Source organism: Fusarium oxysporum, chromosome 5 (genome assembly GCF_000149955.1).
Source record: "Fusarium oxysporum f. sp. lycopersici 4287 chromosome 5, whole genome shotgun sequence".
Classification (NCBI taxonomy): Eukaryota; Fungi; Ascomycota; class Sordariomycetes; order Hypocreales; family Nectriaceae; genus Fusarium; species Fusarium oxysporum.
Window position 1 is genome coordinate 106,101 of NC_030990.1, and position 25,339 is coordinate 131,439.

At 48.4% G+C, this 25,339-nt stretch overlaps 12 protein-coding genes across 12 annotated transcripts; 9 read left to right on the top strand and 3 right to left on the bottom strand.

Moving 5' to 3' along the window:
• Positions 1–709: 709 nt before the first annotated feature.
• FOXG_15213 (uncharacterized protein) lies at positions 710–1,734 on the top strand (the record flags this gene model as incomplete). The annotated part of the gene is made up of 3 exons (XM_018395280.1): positions 710–742; positions 810–1,229; positions 1,288–1,734. The coding sequence occupies 3 exons, from the start codon at positions 710–712 to the stop codon at positions 1,732–1,734; spliced, it is 900 nt and encodes a 299-aa protein (XP_018255108.1).
• Positions 1,735–2,547: 813 nt separating this feature from the next.
• On the top strand, positions 2,548–3,726 carry FOXG_15214 (cinnamyl-alcohol dehydrogenase; the record flags this gene model as incomplete). Its single annotated transcript, XM_018395281.1, has 2 exons — positions 2,548–2,985; positions 3,041–3,726. Exons 1-2 carry the CDS (start codon positions 2,604–2,606, stop codon positions 3,724–3,726), a joined length of 1,068 nt encoding a protein of 355 aa, XP_018255109.1. The 5' UTR covers positions 2,548–2,603.
• Positions 3,727–4,723: 997 nt separating this feature from the next.
• On the top strand, positions 4,724–5,671 carry FOXG_15215 (enoyl-CoA hydratase; the record flags this gene model as incomplete). Its single annotated transcript, XM_018395282.1, has 2 exons — positions 4,724–5,018; positions 5,082–5,671. 2 exons carry the CDS (start codon positions 4,724–4,726, stop codon positions 5,669–5,671), a joined length of 885 nt encoding a protein of 294 aa, XP_018255110.1.
• Positions 5,672–6,557: 886 nt separating this feature from the next.
• Positions 6,558–7,790, top strand: FOXG_15216 (uncharacterized protein; the record flags this gene model as incomplete). Its single annotated transcript, XM_018395283.1, has 4 exons — positions 6,558–6,578; positions 6,644–6,892; positions 6,968–7,139; positions 7,207–7,790. The coding sequence occupies 4 exons, from the start codon at positions 6,558–6,560 to the stop codon at positions 7,788–7,790; spliced, it is 1,026 nt and encodes a 341-aa protein (XP_018255111.1).
• A 341-nt stretch (positions 7,791–8,131) lies between these two features.
• Positions 8,132–9,725, top strand: FOXG_15217 (uncharacterized protein). The gene is made up of 2 exons (XM_018395284.1): positions 8,132–8,342; positions 8,412–9,725. Exons 1-2 carry the CDS (start codon positions 8,289–8,291, stop codon positions 9,444–9,446), a joined length of 1,089 nt encoding a protein of 362 aa, XP_018255112.1. The 5' UTR covers positions 8,132–8,288; the 3' UTR covers positions 9,447–9,725.
• A 933-nt stretch (positions 9,726–10,658) lies between these two features.
• On the top strand, positions 10,659–12,754 carry FOXG_15218 (uncharacterized protein; the record flags this gene model as incomplete). Its single annotated transcript, XM_018395285.1, has 6 exons — positions 10,659–10,749; positions 10,808–11,312; positions 11,366–11,550; positions 11,603–11,740; positions 11,796–12,144; positions 12,199–12,754. 6 exons carry the CDS (start codon positions 10,659–10,661, stop codon positions 12,752–12,754), a joined length of 1,824 nt encoding a protein of 607 aa, XP_018255113.1.
• A 240-nt stretch (positions 12,755–12,994) lies between these two features.
• Positions 12,995–13,297, top strand: FOXG_21863 (uncharacterized protein; the record flags this gene model as incomplete). The annotated part of the gene is made up of 1 exon (XM_018402234.1): positions 12,995–13,297. The coding sequence occupies one exon, from the start codon at positions 12,995–12,997 to the stop codon at positions 13,295–13,297; it is 303 nt and encodes a 100-aa protein (XP_018255114.1).
• A 589-nt stretch (positions 13,298–13,886) lies between these two features.
• FOXG_15219 (MFS transporter, FHS family, L-fucose permease) lies at positions 13,887–15,459 on the top strand (the record flags this gene model as incomplete). Its single annotated transcript, XM_018395286.1, has 4 exons — positions 13,887–14,119; positions 14,176–14,393; positions 14,445–14,669; positions 14,735–15,459. The coding sequence occupies 4 exons, from the start codon at positions 13,887–13,889 to the stop codon at positions 15,457–15,459; spliced, it is 1,401 nt and encodes a 466-aa protein (XP_018255115.1).
• Positions 15,460–15,789: 330 nt separating this feature from the next.
• On the bottom strand, positions 15,790–18,542 carry FOXG_15220 (uncharacterized protein). The gene is made up of 5 exons (XM_018395287.1): positions 18,377–18,542; positions 18,292–18,305; positions 17,427–18,236; positions 16,086–17,377; positions 15,790–16,024 (listed from the first exon to the last, which is right to left on the bottom strand). The coding sequence occupies exons 1-5, from the start codon at positions 18,502–18,504 to the stop codon at positions 15,884–15,886; spliced, it is 2,385 nt and encodes a 794-aa protein (XP_018255116.1). The 5' UTR covers positions 18,505–18,542; the 3' UTR covers positions 15,790–15,883.
• Positions 18,543–19,044: 502 nt separating this feature from the next.
• FOXG_15221 (mandelate racemase) lies at positions 19,045–20,567 on the top strand (the record flags this gene model as incomplete). The annotated part of the gene is made up of 4 exons (XM_018395288.1): positions 19,045–19,089; positions 19,142–19,249; positions 19,305–19,910; positions 19,962–20,567. The coding sequence occupies 4 exons, from the start codon at positions 19,045–19,047 to the stop codon at positions 20,565–20,567; spliced, it is 1,365 nt and encodes a 454-aa protein (XP_018255117.1).
• Positions 20,568–21,653: 1,086 nt separating this feature from the next.
• Positions 21,654–23,057, bottom strand: FOXG_15222 (uncharacterized protein; the record flags this gene model as incomplete). Its single annotated transcript, XM_018395289.1, has 1 exon — positions 21,654–23,057. Exon 1 carries the CDS (start codon positions 22,812–22,814, stop codon positions 21,654–21,656), a length of 1,161 nt encoding a protein of 386 aa, XP_018255118.1. The 5' UTR covers positions 22,815–23,057.
• Positions 23,058–23,371: 314 nt separating this feature from the next.
• FOXG_15223 (uncharacterized protein) lies at positions 23,372–25,137 on the bottom strand. Its single transcript, XM_018395290.1, has one exon. It carries the CDS (start codon positions 25,045–25,047, stop codon positions 23,431–23,433), a length of 1,617 nt encoding a protein of 538 aa, XP_018255119.1. The 5' UTR covers positions 25,048–25,137; the 3' UTR covers positions 23,372–23,430.
• Positions 25,138–25,339: the final 202 nt, after the last annotated feature.

The following is a 25,339-nucleotide window of genomic DNA, read 5'->3' on the forward strand; positions in this document are numbered from 1 at the left end:
GGTGCGGAGTTCGGATGGCAAGAGACACATGTAGCACTAGCCGCCATAAGAGACGACAAAAGGATATTCCTGAGCATCTTGAGGGTGTTGCCAGGTGTCAGGGCAGTATGGATGTATGTTACGAGCTCGAATTGGCGCTGCTCCAAATTCGTAAGGCATGGCATGAGAACCATGAATTATTATATGGCTGCTACATTCTCACATTGGCTTTAATCTAGGTTGAAATTGTAAATCTCTTCGCTGCTTAAACTGAACGAGCTGTTCGACCCACAAACGAGCACACTAACAAGAGGTGAAGGGGTAAGCACCAATTACTGAAGTCAGCACAGTACTCACATCTCTGAGTTAGTGCCTCCTGGTGAATTTACTCTTTATTGGTGCAATAACTGCACTGCAGTCTCTATTCCCACTCAGCTTTGTGCCAAAGATGGGCATACTGCCGATTACAACCAAACCCGACTACGTGTTACGTGTTGTGATTACTGATCCGAGGCCGCTTGGACCAAATCCAAAGACGGACAACGTACATCATTGCGCCGATGTGGGATGGCGTATTACCAATCTGAGTTTCCAAAGTAAATTCTGCTCATAGCAATGGATTGATATCTATTCAACATGAATGAACTTCCTTAGCCATTCGAGTTGTCTGCAGCACCAGGTTCGGTAAAACACCCTGATTCGCTATCAACCAGAAAACGTCGCACTCATCATGGCCGCACTGACCAAAGTCGCAGTTCTAGGTGTTAGTCACAAACACTATTTCCCTGTCTACTTTTAGATTGGACCGCCAACTGACATTGTAAGTATAGGCTTCCGGAAACCTTGGCCCGCCCGTGGTCCAGGCACTCCTTGCTGCAGGTTTCAAAGTCACGACTATAACCAGGCAGGAGTCAAAAGCGATATTTCCCGCCGATGTCGTCATAAAGAGGGTAGATTTGTCCTCCGAGGAATCTCTTATCGAGGCGGTAAAAGGACAAGATGCCGTTATATCCACCGTGAGCGGCGAGGCTATTGCATCGCAGAAGTTATTCATCGATGCCGCAATCACCGCTCAAGTTAAACGATTTATCCCTTCTGAGTTTGGTATCAACACACGCGAAGCAAGGAACACCAAATTTGGTCAATTCGTTGCGCCAAAGATTGCCGACGTTGATTATCTCATTGAGCTCTCCAACAAGTATGGCTGGTTCTCGTGGACTGGCATAGCTACTGGTGCTTTCTTTGACTGGGTATGATGATTAAAAGGTGCCGGTATTGTCAGTTTCTCGCAGGCTAATATTATCGCAGGGTCTTAGAAACGGCTTTTTCGGATTCGATCTCAAGAGCAAGACCTGCCAGATCTACGACTCTGGCAATGAACCATTCTCCGGTACTAATCTTGCCTTTATCGGCAAATGTGTTGCCGCTGCATTGGCCAAGCCTGAAGCCACCGCGAACAAGTTCTTGACCATAGCCTCTTTTACAATTACTCAGAATGAGGTGAAAAAGGTGATTGAAGAGGAGATAGGCTCTAGGCTCACTGTGACGATTGTCAAGACCTCAGACCTAGAGAAGATCGGGGCGGAGAAGCTTGCGAACAATGATCCCACTGCTTTTGTAGAGTATTTGAGCCAGTATGTCTTTGCGGACGGTGCTGGACAGGCCGTTACGGAGAATGCTGCTGTCACGGTGCTTGGCTTACAGGAGGAGAGTCTTAGAGAGACTGTCAGGGCGGCGCTTGCTGCCATACAGTAGACGCGTTATAACGGTTAGAAGTGCGATAGAATTAGATAGTTAAAACATTTACACCCAACTTTGCCGTTCTTCTTTTCCAGAGATATTATGCGATATGGGTTGTGTATTCAGGTGGATGCCGAATATAACCTCTGTCTGTGCGTGTTGGTTTCTCCGCAGCTATCTTTAATTCTCGATGTTTACTTGTTCTACGGGCAACATAACAAAGAACACATTATCCTCCGTACAATATAATTACCCTGTACTTATCATTTTATCTTTCTTGTCATAAAGCTGCACAATATTTAAATCACAGAGATAAGACAATTCCACGTATTATGGAGCGTTTGTAAAGGTCTCGGCCAGTAGTAACACAGCCCATCAGGCCTGCTGATAGTGACATGCTCTGTATGCATTGATGGAGGGTCTGTCGGGTCAGTAAGTGTATTAACATTAGTGGTAAGTCTCAGTAGATAACTATTCAGGCCATCCGGTTAAGTAAGCCTCGAGACTAATCTAGCATACCTACCCTATAATGAGGTTCTCGACCCTGCAATCGGCTGTTGGCGTGATCCAAGCGTAAGCTAATTGGTCGGCATTCGGAGAAATAATCCGCCCCCATCAGTAATAGCGGAGTCAATGTAAGCCCATGTCCGGTCTAAATCTTCTGCCACAACAGGAACTACCGGGCTTTGTAATCTCTCGATTCAACAACTCGCAATGTCGGTACTTCTAGTTGATTCATTCAAGATGCTCAATGAATACCGAGGTCATCCCCCTCGAGTCCTCACTTCTCAGCCCTTGGATCATCAACAGCTGTTGTACTGGGAAACTCGCATTCTTACTACACACCATTCACTAGTCAATCTCTCATCTACGCAACAGAAGAAATGTCGAAATGTCTAGTTACAGGCGGCACTGGCTTCGTTGGCCTCTACGTGATCAAGCTTCTACTCGAACGAGGCCACAGAGTCCACACCACCGTCCGTTCCCTGAAAAACAAGTCCAAGTGCAAGCCGCTCCTCGATCTTCAGGCTCAATTCCCCGGCCAGCTTCACCTATTCGAAGCTGACCTGATGAAACTCGCCTCCTTCACCGAGGCCATGAAGGGCTGCCAGGTCGTTTACCATGTCGCCTCCCCCTTTCTGCTCCCGGACCAAATCAAGGATGGCTTCAAGGACTGCGTTGAGCCAGCACTCCAAGGCACCAAGAACGTTCTAGAGTCGGTAAATGAAACAGAGTCCGTTCAACGGGTCGTCCTCACCTCCTCTGGTATATTTCCCCTTTTGTTTCGGGTCTTGATAGACTAACGTGTTCTACCCGTCAGTTTCTGCCACGTACGGAGACAACGCCGATGTCCTCAAAGCGCCGAACCAAACCCTTACAGAGTTGTGCTGGAACGAGAGCAGTAGCGTTAACCATTACCCATATGCCTACTCCAAGTTGGTGGCCGAGCGCGAGGCCTGGAAGATGCATGACCTCCAGACCCGCTGGTCTCTCGTGGTCATCAACCCCGGCCTGATCGTTGGTCCTTCCTTGACACCCGACTCTGTCTCTGGCAGTTTGCACTTGCTGGAGGCTATGTACCGTGGCGATAATCGCATGGGTGTTGCAGACCTGTCCTACCCGGTTGCCGACGTGCGGGAAGTCGCTGAAGCACACGTAAAGGCAGGCGAGGATACGAGCCTCAAGGGCCGTTTCATCGTGTCGGGCGATCGTGCAATTCCCCTGCTGGAGATGGCTGGTTTCGTTCGTCCGATTCATAAGAATCCCAAGGCACTGCCGTGCTGGAACCTACCTACTTTGATGGTTTACGCTGCTGGACCCTTTATTGGCGTCTCCAAGAAGTGGTCGTCTGCCAACCTCAGCACCCCTTTCAAGGTCGATAACAGTAGGAGTATCCGGGAGCTAGGGCTCAACTATCGTCCAGTTGAGGCAAGCTTCCAGGCCCATTATGAGTCCTGGGAGCAGGAGCAGGAGCAGAAGCAGGAGCAGAAGCAGGCGAAAGCTTGATGCTAATGTGGCTGATGGGACGGTGTCCGTTCTGTCCCAAGTATCTGGTTTCATTCTAGTAATATCATTTCAGATATAATGCTTATATCGTCTTCTTAATCATGCGTTCTTAGTTTGCAATGTGTTTCTTTGTTTCTTGTCGTCCACTTCTAACTCAACAAGAAAAAAGATCGCTTACTCAAGGAGATCTAATCAAGTTCTAGATGGCCACTTGAATCATGCTTGTCTCAATGTTTGTCTTGGCATTGTAATGCCTTGGCCATACTAAGTGTTGGCCGCCTCGATAACTAAATTTACATCCTTCTCCCCATTGCATCCCCCAATGGACCGGCAGGTAGTAGCCATTCACGAGACCTTTTGCAAAGATGGCAGCAATGTAGTAGCAGATCCGCAATCCACTGATTAGTAGCATGATTAAGCTTTCTAGTCTCGCTAGAGCCGATCAGGGTAAGCTCAAGTTAGTGGCGTGACGATGAGACTTGGAAGTCGGCATTCGAACTGTCCCGATGACTGATAGTGGAGCTTCTAGCTGAGACTCCCTCTTACTAATGCAAGGTACGTGCAAGCATCGAGCACTTCGGATACATTACATCCGCCCTTTAGTAATCTCTTTAACAATATCATAGACTGCCCGATTTTGACTTCTCCAGGTTGTCTACACAAGATGCAGGCCTTAACTCCGGCTTGTCGAAGTTTATTCTGACGTTAACACGTCGAGATTCATGGCGTACCTATGCTCAAACGGCCCTTGCTTCGGCTGTAATTCCTCATTTGCCTTAAAGCATAACTCACGGAGATTAGGCAGATGAATGGACGTGGCATCCCAGTAAGTGCCAGAAGATGAGATGCTAAGATGTTCGATTCTAAAACCGATATATAAGAGAGAAAAGTCTTGTCTGCTCTAATGCTGTACCCTCATCCACTCTAAGACTCTCACAATCACAGTCACGTCTCAACACGATTCCTACCAATTTCACCTCACTTCATTCGTTTCATCATGGTTCCCACGTGGCTGAAGAATATCATCATTCCTGGAGCCCTGCTACAGAGTGCTTTTGCCCTCGATCTCCCCAAGTACCGCGGCTTGAAGACAGCTCAGCATGGCAGCGTTCTCGAGGTCACTCTCCACAACCCAGACTCAGCTATCAACCTCTGGGGTGTCGACTTCCAGGATGGCATGACCGATCTCGTTGGAAGACTTCATAATGATAACGAGACCAAGGTTGTCATCTTCAAGAGCGATGTTCCCAAGTTTTTTTGTGCCCACTTGGACCTTCTGATGCCTGGCGTTGGTAAGCACTAAAGCTTCCATTCATCCACTTGTGACAGGACTCTTTGCTAATGTTGAACCACAGCAACCGTTGGGCCAAAGTTTGCCAGGCTCATGTATGATATCTCCGATCTGCCCCAGGTGACCATCGGCGCCGTTGAAGGTCGCGCTCGTGGCGGCGGTAACGAGTTTCTGCTGGCCCTCGACATGCGTTTCGCCTCTGAACCCGAGTCATTCTTTGGTCAGATCGAGGTCGGCACCGGTCTCATCCCCGGCGGTGGCGGTAGTCAACATCTCCCTCGACTTATCGGCTGCGGTCTCGCGCTGGAGTATCTCCTCAGCGGAAACGATATCAACGCCAAGGATGCAGCGCGACTCGGTTGGATCAACAAGTCTTTTCGCTCGTCCAAGGAGATGTATAAGTATATCGACGGTCTCACCTCGCGCCTGCGTCTGTTTCCTCTGCCGGCCATGGCTGCCATCAAGAAGACGGTCAACGCTCGGTCGCGCCCTACTTTGCAGGATCTGCTGACAGACGCTGCCTCTTTTACCGCTCGTTTGAGTGACCCGGCTGTCCCAGCGTTGATCGGCAGAGCCTTGGAGGTCACCAACAATCTCACTCTTGGTGACGCTGAGCTCAACCTCGACCGAGATCTTCCCCTTGTGTATCAGTAGAGTCACGCCAGCATGATAAACGAACAGCGCAGTACCTCAGTCTATAGGCTGTTTCGTTTCGCTGTTTGGCAGGAGGTCTCGCGATATGGTATCGTATTGCAGTTGGTTCTCTTGTTGGCTGAGAGCTTATAATCATCACACAGAACTTGGTTCTTTCGTAGGCAGCCCATTGGAATACGGAATATGGAGCTAGCGAGAGAGTATAATTCTAGGTGATTAACGCCGATGCCATCCCGATTAGATATTACATGTAATTTCCCTTCTTGTACTCTTATCCTTTTACATAGTTATTTACACATTATATGGAAACAGAGCTGCGTTTGTTATATAGACTTTAAATTTCACATTCCCTCCATCTCCGAATCTCTTACAGGAATATCTATATCATAGTCGCAACGAACTCGCACGATACTGTGCTACTAGAAGTGCTCTTACAAGACCCTGTCCTTTTATACGCAACGCTTTTACCAGCTTGACCATGGATATCTATGGTTGTATAGCCAATGCATGGGACCTTGGGGGTGTAGAAGCACTGTCACATAGCAGTGGCAGGCATGACGAATCATATCAAGTTTAGTGTGGCTAGAGTGCCCAAGCCCGTGACTTTTAGTAACTCGGGATGATTATCCAATGTCGGCAACAGAATGCCCCGATAGCCCCACGGCTTGTTACTGATTGTGCCGATGGGATACACCACTTTTACTGACAAAAGACCTTCCTATTCGTATCCCTCAGACATAATAGAGCCCTTTTCCAACTCATGAGAGAAACTGAGCATTTATATCTTACCAGTGTGTCAAATTATAGGCAAAAGACACAACGGATACCATCGTGAAACCTACCATCCGAAATCCAGAATCCGAACATCCTCTACGACTTTGGCGCTATGTCTCCCCAGTTAATTGTTGTAAGTACTTCACGGTTTTGGCATACTCATCTCCCGAAAGCTGATTCGTGATCTTTTTGCAATAGATCACTGGCGTCTCAGGTCATGTGGGCTTCCGTGTCCTAGTTGAAGCTCTCAGCAGAGGGTACAAGTCCCGAGCAGTGATTCGCAATGCATCACAGGCGGATCAAATTCAGGCCGCCGATTCCGTGAAGCCATACTTGAACCAGGTTGAGTTCGCAGTAGTCCCGGACCTGCTTGTTCCAGGTGCCTTTGATGGCGTACTTGATGGGGCTGATGGTGTAGTCCACGTTGCCTCTCCACTTCCGTCAGCAGTAAGTTCTCTTCCTTTCCTTGCTGGCGACAAGACTACCTGCTACAATTGCTAATCTAAATACTCTCCATCAAAGAGCCAGGAATTCAAGCGCGACCTGATCGAACCAGCCGTTAGCGCAACCTTGGGCATTCTCAAGGCGGCAAAGAAGGCCGCAACAATCAAGAGAGTTGTAATCACCTCTTCGATAGCTTCTCTTATAACCTGGGACTACCTGGTATCATCTGATACCACGAAAGTGTTCACTGGTAAGTGGAAAGAATAAACTCCCAAATATAATTACCACAGCTTCTTAACACGATTTCATCTTTGTAGTCCGAGACGCTTACGCCCCTACCAATCTTGACGGTCCCTTTGCAAACGCCATGGACGCCTACGGTGTCTCCAAGGCAGCAGCCCTTGCCGCCACGGAGCGCTTCAAGCAGGAAGAGAAGCCGCACTTTGAAGTTGTCAACATTCTACCCAGCATGGTGACCGGAAAGAACGAGCTGAACCGGACGCCTGAGGATGTCGGTAAAGGCAGCAACGGCACCACCCTCGCCGTTCTGCTAAACAACAAGAGCGAAACCCCGAGCCTCGGTGTGTCAGTCCACGTGAATGACGTGGCCAGAGCACATATCGACGCGCTGAGCCCGGTAATCCAGGGTAATTGCAACTACCTCTGCTCCTCGGGCGGAGTCGGGGGCACCAAGTGGGAAGACGCTAAAGATATCGTCAGACGGAACTTCCCCAGGGCTGTGGCTGCTGGCATCTTCCCCCTTGAGGGAAGCCAACCTTCGCGGCCTATTCGCCTAGACTCGTCTGATACGGAAGAGGCCTTCGGGTGGAAGTTCGCAAGCTTTGAAGAGCAGGTGAAGAGCGTTGCGGCGCATTATCTGGAACTTTTGGCGGCGAAGTAGGGTATGCCCATCGGCCAGGACGGTCAACAGCTAGAAAGAGGCCTAGTCTGCTTACTAGATTCCGGGTAATTTAGACATCAATATTTGAATTTTTACAGTGTTCACAGTATATGCTGACAACAACGTGTTCTTTGGTGAAGGTCTAGTAAAGTTCAGTCTGTGGCAATGTCCCCCTCCGCCTCCCCCTTTGTCGACTAACTTCATATCGATATGATGGCCAGGCATGTTAACTGCCGTTCGCTTGAGCGCGCCCGATTGGATTTGTCAGATCGCATCGGACTTATCGGATCCACTATGTGGCGAGTTTTTGAGCTGGCCTGACCGCATCCAGTCTAGCTAAAGCTTAAATCCGAAACTTTAGGAATCTGTCCAATTTCAAAGCATTCGACTCAGCTCACTCACGTCGAGCTATAATGCTATCTCCTTTTCTCAAATCCATTGTCCTTCGCTCGCCAAGTTGGAGATCGACTTAGTCACTAATCTTAGCCACAAAAAACAATGCAGCAACGCCACATGCAAGAGGACACGTCGGTCAACGACGATCAGCTTGCGGTATGTCTAGCCTCCTCGTGGCATGGCCATGCATGATGGAGAGCCCTCAGACTAACAGAGCTGCTGCAGAATCGGCGAGCACGTGGAAGACGGGCTCAGCGGGAGTTCCGCCAGAGACAGATCGACGCCATCAACGAGCTTCAGGCTAGCAAAGAGTCCCTGCAGGCCGCCATCGCCTCGATAGCGCGTGCTGCGGCTCGGCAGGACAGCGCTGGAATGACTGAAGCAGTACGCGACGCGTGTCAAGTCGCTGGGATCGAAATACCCCGAGAGTCAGGCTTGTCCCTTGCAGGTCCGCCGAGTTTCTGTGTTCATAATGAGCCACCGGCGCAGGAATCATTAGACGTAGCTGGCGTGACAACGGTTTCATGGGAACAGGAGCCTCACACTCAAAGCCAGTCTCCTCCCATGTTGCGGACAGCTCCCTATACACGCGGATTAGTCGTTGAGAAATCCCATCATCAATCGGGAAGAATGTCGCCAACACTCGGATACGGCCTCTGGTTCGGCCCTGAGGCCTCAATCTCAATCGAGTATCCGCCTATGGACATCGTTCCATATCTCCAAGACGGCTCTTCCCTGGCCATCACTGTGTTCTGGACCAGCCTCTCCTGGGGCTTCCATATCCTCGGCGCCGCGCTCGCGGGGAATGCTAAGGCAGTGGCTACAGCCCAAAGCATATTTAGTGCTATCATATCCACCAGTCCTGGACGAGATGTCTTAAACGGCATCCATGCTCGCCTGATATATCGCAAGACGGGGACGATTGATCGGGGCCATCCTGGCAACAAGCCAGAGCAGGCCCCAGGGATATTGGCAGCTATGGCTAGGCTATGCGAAGATAATGGAACCCCATTAGAGACTTTTCTAACACCTATTGCGATGGAGGATTTGCTGAGAAACAGGCTGGGTCCTGCTTATGATGTGATAGATCGGACTGTGCGCGGGTATGGCTCGCCAGAGGAAATATGCCGCCTTCGTGGGCTGGTTCAGATGATGACTATTAGTAGTATATGTCTTGGGGACGGGCCACGGTGGTCAACTGACAAGGCAGAGGACGTGATTACGTATTGGGCTCATGGCGCTGGTCTACATTCCTGCTAAGTCGATTCAATCCCTTCACCCGTTAAAGGTTAGCGTTATGCTGTTATTAGCACTGTAAGCCTTTGATTTACTCCAGTCTCAAGAAGACGTCAACTCGAGATTTCTTAAATAAGAGGCCATTAAGTGACAGCGGCTGCGAAGCTAGTACGTGATATCTTTACGTTTGGCTGGGGAGGACGAGTATGAGGTGTAATCACCTTCTAACTAAAAAGTTTTTATCGTTATAAAGGCCTTTTGGTTACTTACATATTATCTTAGCTTGCGACCAGTGCCCTAGAGTCATATAGTCCACCAGTACCGACAGAGATCTGTTCCACGACAAAGATTAGTTAAGAGCTAATAATTAGAAGTCGGTGCAGATTTTCGGCCGGGCTTCCATATCTAAGCTATCACACTAACTTTATCCTAGTTAGTTATAAAATAATCCTACAGCAGGTTATTACATAAAGCTAACATTATCTACTATTAGCTAATGTTTAGGTATATAATTACTTAATGTCTTGGTGTGGGAAGTTATCTACAATATTTGTTATTTAAAAGTTACATAACTTATATGATTTAATTACTGAAGTAAAACTCTTTTAACCAATTGCGTATTTTGCAAGTTGTTTAATTTTCTCTTCTTCTTTCTTCCTCTTTAAATTCTCCGAGCCGTTATAGAGAAGATTGTTTGCTCATTTAGAGAGAAAAAGGCCCAAGTCCTAGCTTTTTCCTAATACGTGCGGTAGAAAGCTCACACCACATAGTCAGAATTGTCGTAGTTGACGCTTTGACAAGAGGAGAAAGGCCTATGTAGATCCCCTTGCGGCACATCACCCGCATAAATCGCAGTTCCATTGAGAATGCGGGGAAGGACAGTCTCAAAACCGGGGTAACAGAACCGGCCATTTACAGGTTACGCCAAAGTAGATCAAGGGTCGAATACGAGATTAACTACGGAATTTCAGTAGCCTCTGCAGATACCCTTTCTCTCCTTTTAAAAATCCGATTGGCTATGGCGTAGATAATGATCTACATCTTAATATCAGTTAGCTGAACATTATGGCGAAGGTCTACTTGAGCTGCTAAGCTTCCTCGGCTGACATAGAAGCCATACGAATTCTTTTACACTGTCTATATATAGCTCTGGCACTTCTACGTTCATAAGACAAACATCATGAGTTTCCAATTGCTTCAAAACTTCTTATATTTGTCTTTGTTCTCGAACTAGCAATGCATATACGCCTTCTTTCCCAACTCGGCACGGTCGTTTGCCTGGGAACAGCCTCTGTAGGAGCGCTTTCTTTAAAGCACGACAAAAGAGGTAATAGCTCTGAGGCCTGTAACCGTCTCAAGGCATCGGTTGGCTAACCATGTCTCAGCCACAAGCCCAGCTTCTCTCAAAATTGGAAGTCCTGTTCTAACCTCCAAGTGGCTTGAAGGCAGTGACTATGAGCAAATCGTTGAGTTTTTTATCACCAATTCAGATGGAAAGAACCCTTTGACCTGGACAGATCAGCTGCACGTCATCGTTGAGTCGTCTTCGTTAGAGACTACCACTCCCGGCACCCTGCTTCGCTTGGGACCAAAGCAAAGCGCTGTTGTCCAGGTCGGTGTTAAAAACAAGGCGGGAGTAAAAGCCGGAACACGATGTGATGCAACGGCTGTTGTGACCTGGGGCCCTAAACAGGACCCTAAGAAGTCGAGCAAGGCCTTTTCTGGCCAATGTGGTATTGGCGATTACGAGGCTTCGGAGAGTAGCCTCGAGCATCACTGGAACCCAGATTGGTTCCACGAGATCAAATACGGTATTTTTATCCATTGGGGGCTTTATTCCGTCCCGGCCTTTGGAAATCGACCGGGGCCGAAACAAGATTATGCTGAGTGGTATGTAAGATCTTATGACATATCACCGATTTCCGCTGATTCACTATGATTAGGTATGGTTATCGCATGACTCAGCCAGACTTTCCGTCCCAAACCTACCAACACCATCGTGATACATACGGCGAAAACTTCAATTACGACGACTTCGTGTCTAATTTCACCGGCGCCAACTTTGATGCTGAGGATTGGATGAATTTGGTTGCTGATGCGGGAGCGCAGTATGTCGTACCTGTTACAAGTGAGTCATTCCATGGAGATGAACACACAGAGTAATGACATTAGCTGTCAAGAACACCATGACGGGTGGGCGCTATTCGACTTCCCCGAGTCTGTCAGCAAGCGCTCAACTGTTCACTACGGCCCGAAGCGAGACTTTGTCAAAGAGCTTCTTGACGTTGCTAAAGCCAAACACCCAGAGATCCGCCGGGGTGAGTATAATATGTGCGCTCCTATTGACAAGATTTATTTGCTGATACATCTTAGGCACTTACTTCAGCATGCCGGAATGGTTCAATCCAGCTTATGTTAAATATGCCTGGGACCAACACTACAAAGAAATTTACTGGGGCCGTCCCCCAACCAATCCTTATACTAACAAAAGCATCGAATACACTGGCTACGTCGAAGTCGATGACTTTATCAACGACATTCAAAACCCACAGATAGAGGCCCTGTTCTACGATTATGACATCGAGATGCTATGGTGCGACATCGGGGGTCCGAACAAGGCTCCAGATGTCCTTGCGCCCTGGCTCAACTGGGCTCGTGATCAGGGCAGGCAAGTCACTTTCAATGATCGCTGCGGAGCTGCTGGAGATTACAGCACCCCGGAGTAAGTTCATCACTGATCCATTGAATGTCATGAATCAAGCTGACGTTTTTCAAGGTACTCTGGCATCTCCTTCAACCCAAAGAAATTCGAGAGCAACCGTGGCCTCGATCCTTTCTCGTTTGGATACAACTACTTGACAACAGATGATGAATACCTCTCAGGTGAGGAAATCGTCAAAACTTTGGTGGACAATGTTGTCAACAACGGAAACTTTCTACTCAATATGGGCCCCAAGGGTGATGGAACCATTCCGAAGCAGCAGCAGCTCAATCTTTTAGACGCCGGTGAATGGATCAAGGACCACGGTGAGGGAATCTTTGGCACTAGATACTGGCCAACTGCTCAAACGTCAGGGTCTCTCCGTTTTGCCATGAAGCCAGATGCATTTTACATCCACCATGTTGGTCAGCCATCTTCCCCACTGGTCATCAACGAGCCTGTGCCTTGGGTCGAGGGCGATGAAGTGACTGCTGTGGGTGGTAGTGCTCATGGCACAGTGCTTCAGGTCGCCAGAAACGATGGGTCGTTCTCGGTACAGTTGCCCGACAACGTCGTCCAAGGAGACAAGTACATCTGGACAATCAAGATTGCATATAGTACTGGGAAATAAGTATAGAGGGTAAAGACTCCTATACAAAGAAGTCAAATTCAACATTTAACTTCACAGCATCTACATACTTAGCATTAGTCTAAATTCAACAGGCATACAGTCTATTTACTTAAATAACTACGCTTGCTACGTCTTTTATAATATGTGATAGTGAGATCCCTTGCTTAGCTAGAGTAACAGACCCTGTCTTGGCTTCTGGGAATACTCTTGACTATAACTGTGACCAGGCAGGAGCCAAAAATGACGTTTCCAGAAGATGTTGTCGTAGAGAGGGTAGATCTGTCCTCCAACAGGACTCTTGTCGAGGCGGTGAAGGGACAAGATGCCATTGTCTCTCCCGTTAGTGACGAGGCTTTTGCAGCACAGAAGCTGTCCATTGACGCCGCAATTTCCGCTCAGGCCAAGTGCTTCATTCCTTCTGAGATTGATGTCGACACCCGCGAAGCATGGGGCAATCTTGCCTTTATCGGCAAATGCGTTGCCCCTTCGCTGACCAAGAGAAAGTTGCGAATACTCACCGCAGCGCTTTTGTATAGTACCTGAATTAAGATGTCTTTACTGATGGTGCTGGCAGGTCATTACGGAAAATGCTGTCGTCAAATTGCTTGGCTGCCCCACTGTAGATGTGGCACAATAATCAATATTGTGATAGAACGATTGTCAACACAGCTACACCCAACTTTCCCCGTTTTCCATTCGAGACATGCGATTCGATAGTCCTTGTGAAAACAAAGAAGGGAATTCATCAATACGTAGTCATTGAGTGACAGGGCTGCAAAGCTCGTGCGTGATCTTTGTTACGAGCGGGGGAGGGGTAGTACGAGGTGCAATTATCCGTCGGGTAGGTTGTTGCTCCCCCGCTTAGAACCATGAACGAAATAACCCAATTGGACGGGTTAACTACCAGTCTTGGGAGTCTTACCCCAGATACAGTTCCCTGTCCAAGCTTCTCTGTTCGTCTCTGTTCCCCATGGGGTAGCTTAGTTCAAGATCTACATGCGAAGTGGATATAAATAATTCAAGCTCCTCCATACTGCAGCTCTTCCCCATCAACACAGTCAGCTCTCTGGCTCTGTATCTTATTGCCGTTCCAAGACACTTTACAACTTGAACCAGAATCCCAATTGTTAAAATGGGTGTTCGAACATTTTTCAAGAAGAGGTCACTCAAAGTCTCCGACGACAGGGTGACCAAAGCCGCAGACCTTAGCTTACGCGAGTCGATCTGGCCCATTGCACTTGTCACAGTCTTGTTCTTCCTCTGGGGCTTCAGCTATGGCCTCTTGGATACCCTGAATAAGCATTTCCAGGTGACTTTGAATATTGATCGAGCAAGGTCTGCTGGACTGCAAGCTGCCTACTTTGGGTTCGTCTCATTCACTGACCTCTGCCTTGCTATATCTAACCGTTGTGCTCCGATAGTGCCTACCCGCTTGCTTCTCTCGGCCATGCCGCATGGATCCTACGACACTACTCCTACAAGGCCGTTTTTATCTGGGGACTCAGTCTCTATGCTATCGGCGCCTTGATTGCAATTCCCTGTATCAAAGCAAAGTCCTTTGGAGGTTTCTGTGCCGCCATTTTCATCATCGGCAATGGTCTTGGGTCTCTTGAGACAGCTGCCAACCCTTTTATCACTGGTAAGCCTTTGCAGTGACTCTCCCGCCGCCTCGGTACCTAACCCGAAGTAGTCTGCGGCCCTCCCAAATATGCCGAAATGCGAATCAATCTGTCACAAGCCTTCAACGGTATTGGCTCAGTCGTTGCACCCGTATTGGGCTCTTATGTCTTCTTCAACTTTGACGATGAAAAAGCATTGGCAAACGTGCAGTGGGTGTATCTTTCCATCGCTGTATTCGTCTTGTTGCTCGCCACCTTGTTCCTCTTCTCAAACATCCCTGAAATTACTGATGCTGGTACGTTTCAATGCCTCTGGGGAACTTCGAGATCTTGAAGTCTGACACCAGTTTCTCGAATTCAGATATGGCTCATCAGGCCGAATCCTCCAACTCAGATACTCACGACAAGCCACTACGCAAGCAATACCGACTATTCCACGCCTCTTTCGCACAGTTCTGCTACTGCGGAGCTCAAGTGGCTATTGCAAGCATGTTCATCAACTATGCAACCGAAACAAGAAAGAACACCAGCGATTCCACTGGCTCCAAACTCTTTGCGGGTGCACAGGCTGCATTTGCTGTCGGTCGTTTCTTCGGCGTGTTCCTCATGAAGTATTTCAAGCCTCGCCACATCTTCCTCGCGTTCTTGAGCATGTGTGTGATTTTCATCTGCCCTGCAATTACAGAGAGAGGCGATACAGGAATTGCCATGCTTTACGTGGTGTTGTTCTTTGAATCCATCTGTTTCCCAACAATTGTCGCTCTTGGCATGAGAGGTCTCGGCCGACACACGAAGCGCGGTAGCGGCTTTATCATCGGTGGAGTCATTGGTGGTGCTTGTGTTCCCCCTCTTACTGGCGTGGCAGCAGACAGACATGGCACAGGAATGGCCATGGTTGTTCCTTTGGCATTCTTTGTGGCAGCTTGGAGCTTTCCGTTCTGCGTCAATATTCTCCCTAGCTACAAGAAGGGTATTGATGCTTTTGAGAACACTGATAACGAGCCATCTAGTATCGCCGAGTGGGGAGAGAAGGGCAGCCAAGATGAGCAACGCCATGAGACAGTGGTTGGGGAGGTCAAGGCCTGATGGATCTCAGTACTTTTTGGTGGGCTTTTTGTCCATGGTGCAGTGACCTTATTCTATTCTACGTATTTCTGAGACAATCTACTGATATTTATTATACCACTTGGATCGACCTTAGGGTCTAACAATAAAATCAAGTGGTTACAACTTCTAGGCTCTGTTCGCGTGCACTTCAGTGATTTGTTTTGGCTCTGTTGCACTTTCTATGTTCACACTAGACTTCAAACCTCATCTGCTGGTATACAATGATTGAACTATGGCTCTTACCATCTTGAAACCCAGTGTGATCAAGACTTCATAGTAGCATAAATGCCAGACCATAGCGTGAACGTCCCAATTGCAATTACTTTGCATTCAGACATGTAGCAAAACGCCTGTTTTGCAATTTCACGATTGACGATATCTTGCATTAGACAATAGATAATAACTACAGTGCCAGGCCAGTTGCTCCTTCGTTCCATCTATACAAAGATAAGGCTCGGCGGCGAGCTTTACTCTCCTCCAAGTTAGATGTCGCTGGACTCCTCACACTGTAGAGCGTCGATCTAAGCACTTTGCGGAAGCGCTTCTACGCATAGGAATTAGCATTGGGCAGGCCACTTTGGTAGATGGCATCATGGGGAACATACCTGGAACTCTGTGCTCAAGGTGACAACGCAAACCTCATGTGCCCGTATGATAATTTCACAAGCCTTTTCGACAGACTCATTCAATCCAAGTTGAGGCATTCGATCTGCAAAAAGCAACAAGATAAAACTGCCGTGCAAAAGATAGATACCGAACAGGTATGGCATGAAAGAAAGCTCTGGGTCGCATGCTAGAATTCGTGACATAGCGTCGGACGCAGCTATTGCATGAGATGCACACTTCATAAAGCCGACGGATGGTATCCAGCCATCTTTATTATCCAACATCGAAACGGCGTCCCACTTCCCATGGAGAAGGACATGAAGAACATGCAATATGAATGTACTGTATGCAGTGACAAGCTGAGCTTGCGCATGTCGACGGTGCGATGAGGCGTGGCTGGCGGGATTCGACGTTCTGGAATGGTCTCCGTGGCTCTGTTGCGGTGATACCGCGCATTGAGGCGTGCGCACTTGACTGGCTGGTATAGCTGAGGCATCAAGCGCATCGACCTGGTATGCGCTAGCCAGGTCGGTTATGCTCTGTGCACACTGCACCATGACTTGTTCTATCATTGCCGTAGCCGGGTCATCTTCTTCCTCCTGTCCATTAACCTGAGGTCTTCGAATATTGCCAAATCTTGGATGGGACTTCTGTCTGTGCAGTTGAATAACATCCCCAAGAATCGTCATGAGTGGGAGAAAGTATTCAAAGAAGCCAATACCTGAAATACGAGTCGGAGCGCCAAACATCGTTGAATGTGAGCTAGTGCCCAATGTTGCGTCTTCGGGGTCTCGTCCTGTTGACAAGGCTGCCCAAGCTTCATCCGAAAGCGGCGCATATAATTGGCACTCATCATCAAGGATTCGGAGTGGTGCATTGAACGAGAGAGCCAAGTGGCGATCGAGACAAAAGATCAGCCAAAATGCTCTCCGACGCTCTTCTCGGACTTCTGATATGGTCAAACCTGTGCGGGAAGCTTCACAGGATCTACAACCGCACGAGGTTGTTTGACTCGTGCACAGAGATGTTTCCGACTGCGTGAAGCTGTTCTCAGGTGAGTCTTCTCTGTTCAATCCCATATTATGAGATAGCCGTAGTGCCTTGTTCCACCATCGGAGGCAGTCTGTCTTAAAATCCCCGCCAGAAGAGACGATGGTGACGAGGATGAACATGAGGACGTCGTCGACCAGGGGTACTGGTGGAGAGACGGTAGAGGCTGATCCAACATGGTACTCTGACCGATTTTGATCTCCAGCCGTGGCATACTCAAGATCTCTCACAAGAGGACCACCTAGTAACTCGAGTTGGCAGATTTCGCGAAGAAGGGGAAAGATACTGACTGGTAGTTCTGTTCCAAACGTCACGATCTCTGCCCTGAATCAAACCCATCATTAACTTCCTCAGCTCTTCACAAACAATCGCCATCTGGCCCGGCAGCAGAAATAAAGAGCTCTCGGCTGTCTGTGCACTGACCCAGAGCATGGTAATCAGTAACGCTGGTGTACACGTTCGTGGGTCGTCGGCTCGAAGAAGCGATTCCTTTCGCATGACGTGGGCTAGAACATACGGAGAAGAACATTTAAATAAAGATCCCCCGGGTTCAACAAAGTAAAGCTCGAACAATTCGCAGACAAGCTTGGCATCAATTATTCCGTGTACCAAGGGAATTATTGGCTCGAGACACTTATAACGACATCCACGGGATGGCAAGTTCTGGGTGACAGTTGAAGCTCGCTCGCGCGTCGGTGATTCGTGGACAGACTCAGCGCCATGATGAACTGCGAGGTCGAACTCAGGGAGAGGATAGGAAGGCTGGATGTCAGCCACATGATACAGCTGATCGAAACTTGGTGCCGTGATTGAATCGGCTGGCATATCCAGCGACACAGCATCATGATGTGATGAGTGGCTGGATGAGTAATGCGTCGAGACTGTGTCCTGGTTATTTGTGGGGAGACCGGGACTTTCCTGGCCGTCATAAGTTCCACTCTGCTCCGGCCGTGGATGCGGCGTGCTTTGCTCAAGATCACAATCAGCTTCAGATGAGTCAAACTCTCGATCCTGCTGTGGCTGCTGTACTCGATTTGCTGATTTTGGCTTACGACCACGCCTACCGATACTTCGAGTATAATGGCATGTCGATTGGTATTCTAAAACATCCATTCGTCAACAAATCCTTCTCTCCATCAAATAATGAACGCTTACCTTGACAACGGCGACTGGAGTGTATTCTGACGTGAGCTCTTCTGTATCTTGTTTGTGATTGGTGATCTGCTTGTCTGACACTTACCACGGCTGCTGACCATCACAGCGGACTCTCAGAGTGCTGCATCTGTCGCAAGCAAGTCTTGTTCTCTTCCGGCCACTTGGTGGGTCCCTCTTGGCATGTTGACGCGGTGCATTCTGATGAGGATCCATGTTTATCCACTGCTTGCGAATATTGCGGGAAGCCCACTATAATCAGGATAATTAAGTGATGAGGAAAATATCCGTGCGACCTCTGCGTCTTTAGTAATTTCCCGCCGGGATCTTGGAATGATTTATCCGGCAGTAGGGAACTGGGCCAATCATCAAATTGCCAGAGTGAGGGGGAAGAGACTAGGCTATTCTGGGGGAAATCCTACGCTACCCTACATTGTCAATACTTGAGGGTTTGAAGCGTCGGGAAAAAGGTGCTGGCCTGGTGTCCAGCTTGAAGTTAGACCCCTTGCTACAGAGGAGTTATCTACCCGGTTTGGGAAAAGATAAAGCAATGACTTGTTTTTAGTTGTAGGACACTTTGACTCTATTTTGCCTGACGCTTCTTAGGTGGAACTCGAAGTGGAGATGGAGACGCGATCGATGTCAACAGATATGTTACTTATAGAACAAATAGTTACCTCAATGAATGAGATGAATGTGTAGCAATGCAAATCTGCTCAAACTTGATCAACATTACTCGCCAACATTCAAGAGACCATGGTTATTATCAAGACTATTACCTCACACGATGTGCGGTTTCCTGTATGTCATTAGAGAAATGGCGGGCACAACATGCGCTAACTTGGACCTCAAGACATCCTTAGACAAGGCTGGCTCAGATGGCATGAATCTGTCACCAGACTATTCAGCTGCATTCTGTGTTCTTGTCACCGATGACCCCAACTTCACAGGCCATGGCATGGTACGTAAAGCACTCCTGCATCTGTACTAAACTGAATCTCATGGAACATTCATAGACCTTCACAATTGGCCGCGGCAATGAACTCGTCTGTGGCGCAATCGATCTCCTCGCGCCATTAATTCAGGGCAAAAATCTCTCTGAGCTCACAAAGAACTGGGGTAAAACCTGGCGTTATCTAACCTCGGACTCACAACTCCGCTGGGTTGGCCCTGAAAAAGGCGTCATACATCTAGCTCTCGGTGCCCTAGTGAATGCAATCTGGGACCTGTGGGCGAAGACATTGGGAAAGCCTGTCTGGCGCGTTGTTGCGGACATGACACCAGAAGAAGTCATCCAATGCATTGACTTTCGCTATATTTCTGACGTGCTGAGTCCTAATGATGCCTTGGAAATCCTGAGAGCAGCGCAAAAGGGCAAGTCCGAGAGGATTCAGGAGGCTTTGAACAATCGTGCAGTTCCTGCGTACACTACTAGTGCCGGCTGGTTGGGGTATGGTGAAGACAAGATGAAGAAGCTACTTGAGGAGAGCGTGCAACAGGGCTTCAAGTACTTCAAACTCAAGGTTGGCACAGATCTTGAGGAAGATCGGCAGAGACTGAGGGTCGCTCGTGATGTATTGGGCTATGACAAAGGCAACGTGCTCATGGTGGATGCGAATCAGGTATGACCCAACCTCTCGGTCTGAGATCACTTGACTTATTCTCCATTACAGGTCTGGTCTGTCACTGAAGCCATCACGCACATGAATGCTCTCGCAGAGTTCAAACCGTGGTTTATCGAAGAACCAACATCTCCAGACGACATTCTAGGACACGCTGCTATCCGCCAAGGTCTATCCAACACAACCCACGGCGCGATCGCAGTAGCAACAGGAGAAATGTGCCAGAACCGCGTCATGTTCAAACAGCTCCTCCAAGCGGGCGCCGTGGATATCATCCAACCTGATGCATGCCGTGTCGGTGGCGTAAACGAGGTTCTGGCGATTCTCCTCCTCGCTGCCAAGTTCAAGGTCCCCATTGTCCCGCATTCAGGTGGTGTAGGACTACCCGAGTATACTCAGCACTTGAGCACTATAGACTTCGTTGTCATTAGTGGCCGCAAGAGTGTTTTGGAGTACGTGGATCATTTGCATGAGCATTTCCGTCATCCGTCGAAAATTGTTGATGGACATTATGTCACGCCGTTGGTGCCGGGATACAGCGTGGAGATGAAGCCAGAAAGTCTGATAAGGTTCGCGTATCCAGGCAACGAGATGAGTTGGTGGACAAGCAAGGAAGCAGAGGTTGTTATCAACCAACCGAGGGTCAAGGCGTTATAGAGCTAGTAGAGGCTATGTGTTACGCCCTTTGATTTGCAGTTAATAGCACCGCAATGGATTTTCAGCTTGATACTAATGCAGTTTAACCCCACCGGACTTTTCCCCTCTACTTCGTTCCACGTCATTCAGCTCCGAGACTCAGCTCTCCTGCAGGCCGCCACTACCGTTAGTCCTGCCGATTAGCGTACTCTCACCAGTAAAATCGTCCCAGCAGTCAGGTAAGGAAAGGCGATCTTGCTTGGGATAAAGAATAATCGCTAGTAAGTCAATGAGCTGAAATACCCTCTGAGACTTTTCGTCATTATGACGACATTTGCGGCTGGTAGATAGAGCTAGAAGACGTATAAACACTCACATCCAATTCCAGGAGCAAAGCCTGCATTGCTTTGGTCCGTAAGATTCCCGCTATTCCCTCATCCTCCGAGCCATATTCCCCATTTACTCTTATTGATTTCCTGCAGTTAGTTTCAATCTGCAAATATGGCTTCTTCGATCACTGTTTCGCCAGAATGCTCGACAGCCTACACATAGCTCAAAGATGACAAGGAGTACACATATATCATCTACAGGATTGTCGGCAAGGAGATTGTTACCGACGAAACCTCCGAGGACGGCCAATAGGAGAACCTCCAAGAAAATCTGCACAAGAAGGGTCCGGCTTTCGCTGTCTACGAATTCGGCGAAAGTATGGACATAAGATCGCCTTCATCTCTTGGACTCCAGATGATGCCACGGCGAGAACCAAGATGATATACGGTTCCGCCCGGGATACTGTCAGACAATCGCTCGATAACCTTAGTCTCGATATCAATGCCTACGACGCTGGAGATATTGACAAGGGGGGCGTGCTTAGGCTGCTCGATTAAACCAAAGCACACTGCCATTGAGCCGAACAAATGCCCATGCTCTCGTGTAGAAGCGGCCGGGTATAGAATTCGAATACATCTATGGTTATTTCGATGATCAAGAGACCAAAGGAAATAAATATGCAGGATTGCATAGTGAATGGATGTAATAAGCACTCGGGGAAGACAGGTTCGTTTCCTCTGCGGACGCTATCTGATATAAATTTGCATATGTACATCCTTACACCATCACTCTGATCGCTGCAGGCTGCTTCAATTCCTTATGCTTTGGTGCTGTGATATCGACTGCATCAGGCTCCTTGATATCATCCCCGTTGGAGCCGCTATTCACTGTCTTCGGCTTCTTCCCAGAAAAGTCGTAGTCTAGCCACTCCCCAATGATCAGACGAACACGCTCGGCGAGCGACAATCTGCTCTCCACTGACTGGGAGTCTAGCTCGGTATAGTCCAGTAAGCTCTCGGAGTTTCCAACAGTTTTGAGTACTCTTTTGGCTGCTACCACATTCTGCTCCAGGTCGGACAGAGTGCTGATTCCTGTTATGGTTGAGACCGAGAACGAGGGAGTGCAGTTCTGCATCGCTTTCACAATGGCATATTGCATCGCGAGGGAACATAGAGTTTCTCCGTCTCCGTGCTTGTCCATCCACTCAGCGGCTTCAGCTGCTGCAGCTCTCAGTCCTTGAGGCGCGGGATGCCAATCGCCTGTCAGCCCAAGGGGGATACCGCCTGTCCTCAATAGTCCAACAGCCAGTGGACTTGAGCAGAATACTGAGTTTACGCCAGCGGCGCGGAAACGATCAAAACCACGTGTCTCGGCTTGCGTGTTCTGAAGAGTGAGCTGTGCCCAGGTTTGGACAACGTCGACAGGGTGTCCATATTTCTGTCGGGCAAGACTAGCAACTTCAGCTAGAACATCAATGTCGTAGCCCGAGATTCCCACCCGCAGAATAACTCCAGCACGCTGAAACTCCAGCAGTACACCAACAGCAGTAACGGCTTCGTCCAAGGAGACGTACTCGACATCATGGCAAAAGACAACATCCAAATACGTAGTCCCAAACCGCTCCAGTGACCTGGCAACAGACCTTTTGATCCAGTCGGGGGAGTAATTGAATTCATTCTCCTTGATGCGACCAACCTTGGTCATGAGTTCATAGTCGCTCCGTTGGTATCTGGACTGAATACGAGGATCTGACAAAGCAGCGCCCATGAGCTGTTCTGAAGGCTCATAGTATGGTGATGTGTCAATAGTGCGTACGCCGAGTTCGAATGAGCGCAGGAGAATGTCGACGATCGGAAGAGATTCAGGCTCAGGGTTCAGTTGGTAGCTGAAACCTGCTCCGCCCATCACCAAGGCTGGGGGTGAAGAGGTCGGTGACATTGTGTTTGTGATGTTTGGTAGATGTACGTCTTTGAGTAGAAAACGGAGTAGATGGCTTGGAATGTATAAGATGGAGATAGTTGAAGTGATGAAGAATGAGATATCTGTACCTGTGACAGTTTCACTCGATTTGTGATTTGTATTAGTCCTTTCAGTTTGAACCCCGAGTAGAAAGCAGTCATTCAGACTTAGTTTTCACATTTAATATTTCTCAGTAAGCTATCACTCCTCTGAGGAATTTTTTATCTCGATGTTACAAGATCGGCACCTGGGTAGGATATCATTGGTATTTGCTAGTGGATACACATGCTAGGGATAGCTTGAGATTAAATATCCGTCGGTTAATTCTGCCATGGCAGAGCGGACCAACCAACCTCCGATATTAGCCGCCCAAGACTCCACCCACCATGGTCAGTTGAAAGCTTGATACTGAGAGTCATCGCGTTCCGGTAGTTATCTCGTATCTCGTTTGTTTCGAGACATCCGCAGAAGGGCATAACTACCACGCGAATTTTAGATAAATGAGGCAATACTCACTTTCTACAAGTAGATATATTTAGGGCTCGGAAGTAATTCATATATACATTGATTTATACTATAATCCTACTGTCCTACACTATTGACTCTTGGACGGAATTCTATAGACCTGATACTCATCTCCTGCATTGACAGGTAGGATGTTGAACGTAACAAACCCATCTGGATTCTCAGGTTCCAGTCTGACAAAGGCCTGGGCTGCATGTTGCTGTTTCGTACCAACCCAATATGCTCCAGCAGGGAACTTCATGGTCTTCTTGCTCAACTCAGTATTCACTGTAGTCAATGCAATACCCTCATACTTAGTCTCTGCCAGCGTAGCAGAAGTGATGTTGTATGCTTCCACCTCACCTTCAAAGTCGACAGCAAGCTCATCCACGACAACACCAGCAGCTCGAAGGCGAAGGGCTGCGTTAGCCCAAGCTCTGCTGAAGATGTAGGCTTCGGGACGTGCGCGAGTAAGGTTACTTGCGGGAGGAGTATTGTTGCCGAACAGAACAGGAACATCTGTGATGTTTCCAGTCTCGGCGTCAAGGTATGGCCATGTCGTCTCCATCCATCTTGGCTGATCCCTTACAATGATCTCGTGGTCATTTTCGATAAAGTCCTTCCTCGCTTCTTCAATAGTTTCATATACCAGCGCCGCATTGTCAGCGGCAATCTGCAAGACCGTCTCAGCAGCAGTCAACCCAGCTGTTGTTCTGCGCTGGAAGTTGCGATCTCCAATTCCAATTCCTCTCGTCTCAGAGAGAAAAGCCAGTCCTTGACCGAGGAAAACAGTGACTTCGCCGCGAGTATCGGTGACAAAGTCTTGAAGCTTGATGGTGTCGTTTTCTTGTGATGCAACAACGTAGCCATTTGTTGTAAGGTTCTTCTTTCGCAAAGCGCTGGCAACTTCTGGGACAAACAGAGATTCCGCCATTGATCGAATATCAGCATGGACATTTGGGTTCTTGAACGCCGAGAACTGGTTATCCTGGACTGGGATATATGTCTTGTTCTCATATGTCAATCCTCTTCGGGCCCCATACTCATGGCAATCAAGATGCACATGAGCATTGAACTTGAGATTCAACTGTTTGACTTCCATGGTCTGTTGCGATGCCATCTTGGTATGGTCTCGATTAGGGTCAAAGCTTGTCGCAAGAAGACGCTGGAAATAAGCCGACCCATCAGGATTATATCGTGGAAGAACAATAATATCGAGCTTTTCCAGAAGTCCAAGCGCCCATTCTGGCTCAGCATCCATTTTACCGAGAACTGCAAGGAGCCCTTCTTCGCCAGCCGGCTCATTCCCATGAACTCCGCCCTGCAGCCAGACTCGGACTTTGTTAGTGGTGTTACCCACTGCCGATGTCTGCAAGAGCGATTTTGATGCAGATAATACAACATAAGGAATCGAGCGTCCCTCTTCAGAAGTGAATACAGGATTGTGGTAGGTCATCCACTCGTTTCGCGATGCAAGCGTCCACAAGAACTGTTCCAGTGTCTGCTGGGAGTTTGGCGCCGATGTGCCATTGGCGAAACCCGGAGCAACACCCTCAGGATTGATGAAGGCTGGAGAGTAGAGCTTTTGGTCTACATCCGGAAAGTTGGCGGCAATTTGAGGAGGATCTGCCTCAAAAGGCACTTTATTCCCGGCATAAGAGAGCGCTGCAGCTCCAGAAAGGAGTGTTGAAAACACAAGAGAATGCATCGTTGCTTGCTGGATAAGGTCTCTTGAATCATGACTTCCCTTCTTTTATATATGTTTAGAAACCTCCGAGCCAAGTCCCGGTGTTGCAATGAGCTTCCCTCTTGATACTAGTAAGCGATTATCATTGTCGAATAAGATAAAGGTCAACTTGTAACCCCGCGATTTTTGTCTTGCCAAGCTCTGTGATCCACTGTTATCACTTGGCAGTCCGACCACGGCGGCGAACTTTCATCATACACTTGGAAAGTCGTGTCTTGACTCGGGGAACTTATGCTGGTGCTGATTGCGTATT

Excerpts from the sequence above, each read along its gene's own strand:
- FOXG_15223 (XM_018395290.1), bottom strand. The coding sequence starts at position 25,047 with ATGCATTCTCTTGTGTTTTCAACACTCCTTTCTGGAGCTGCAGCGCTC.
- FOXG_15217 (XM_018395284.1), top strand. The coding sequence starts at position 8,289 with ATGCAGCAACGCCACATGCAAGAGGACACGTCGGTCAACGACGATCAG. Across the intron at positions 8,343-8,411 it reads TCAACGACGATCAGCTTGCG|AATCGGCGAGCACGTGGAAG; the intron begins GTATGTCTAGCC and ends GAGCTGCTGCAG.
- FOXG_15220 (XM_018395287.1), bottom strand. The coding sequence starts at position 18,504 with ATGGATCCTCATCAGAATGCACCGCGTCAACATGCCAAGAGGGACCCA. Across the intron at positions 17,378-17,426 it reads CGTTTGGAACAGAACTACCA|GTGGTCCTCTTGTGAGAGAT; the intron begins GTCAGTATCTTT and ends TCGAGTTACTAG. Across the intron at positions 16,025-16,085 it reads CCTTGAGCACAGAGTTCCAG|AAGCGCTTCCGCAAAGTGCT; the intron begins GTATGTTCCCCA and ends TCCTATGCGTAG.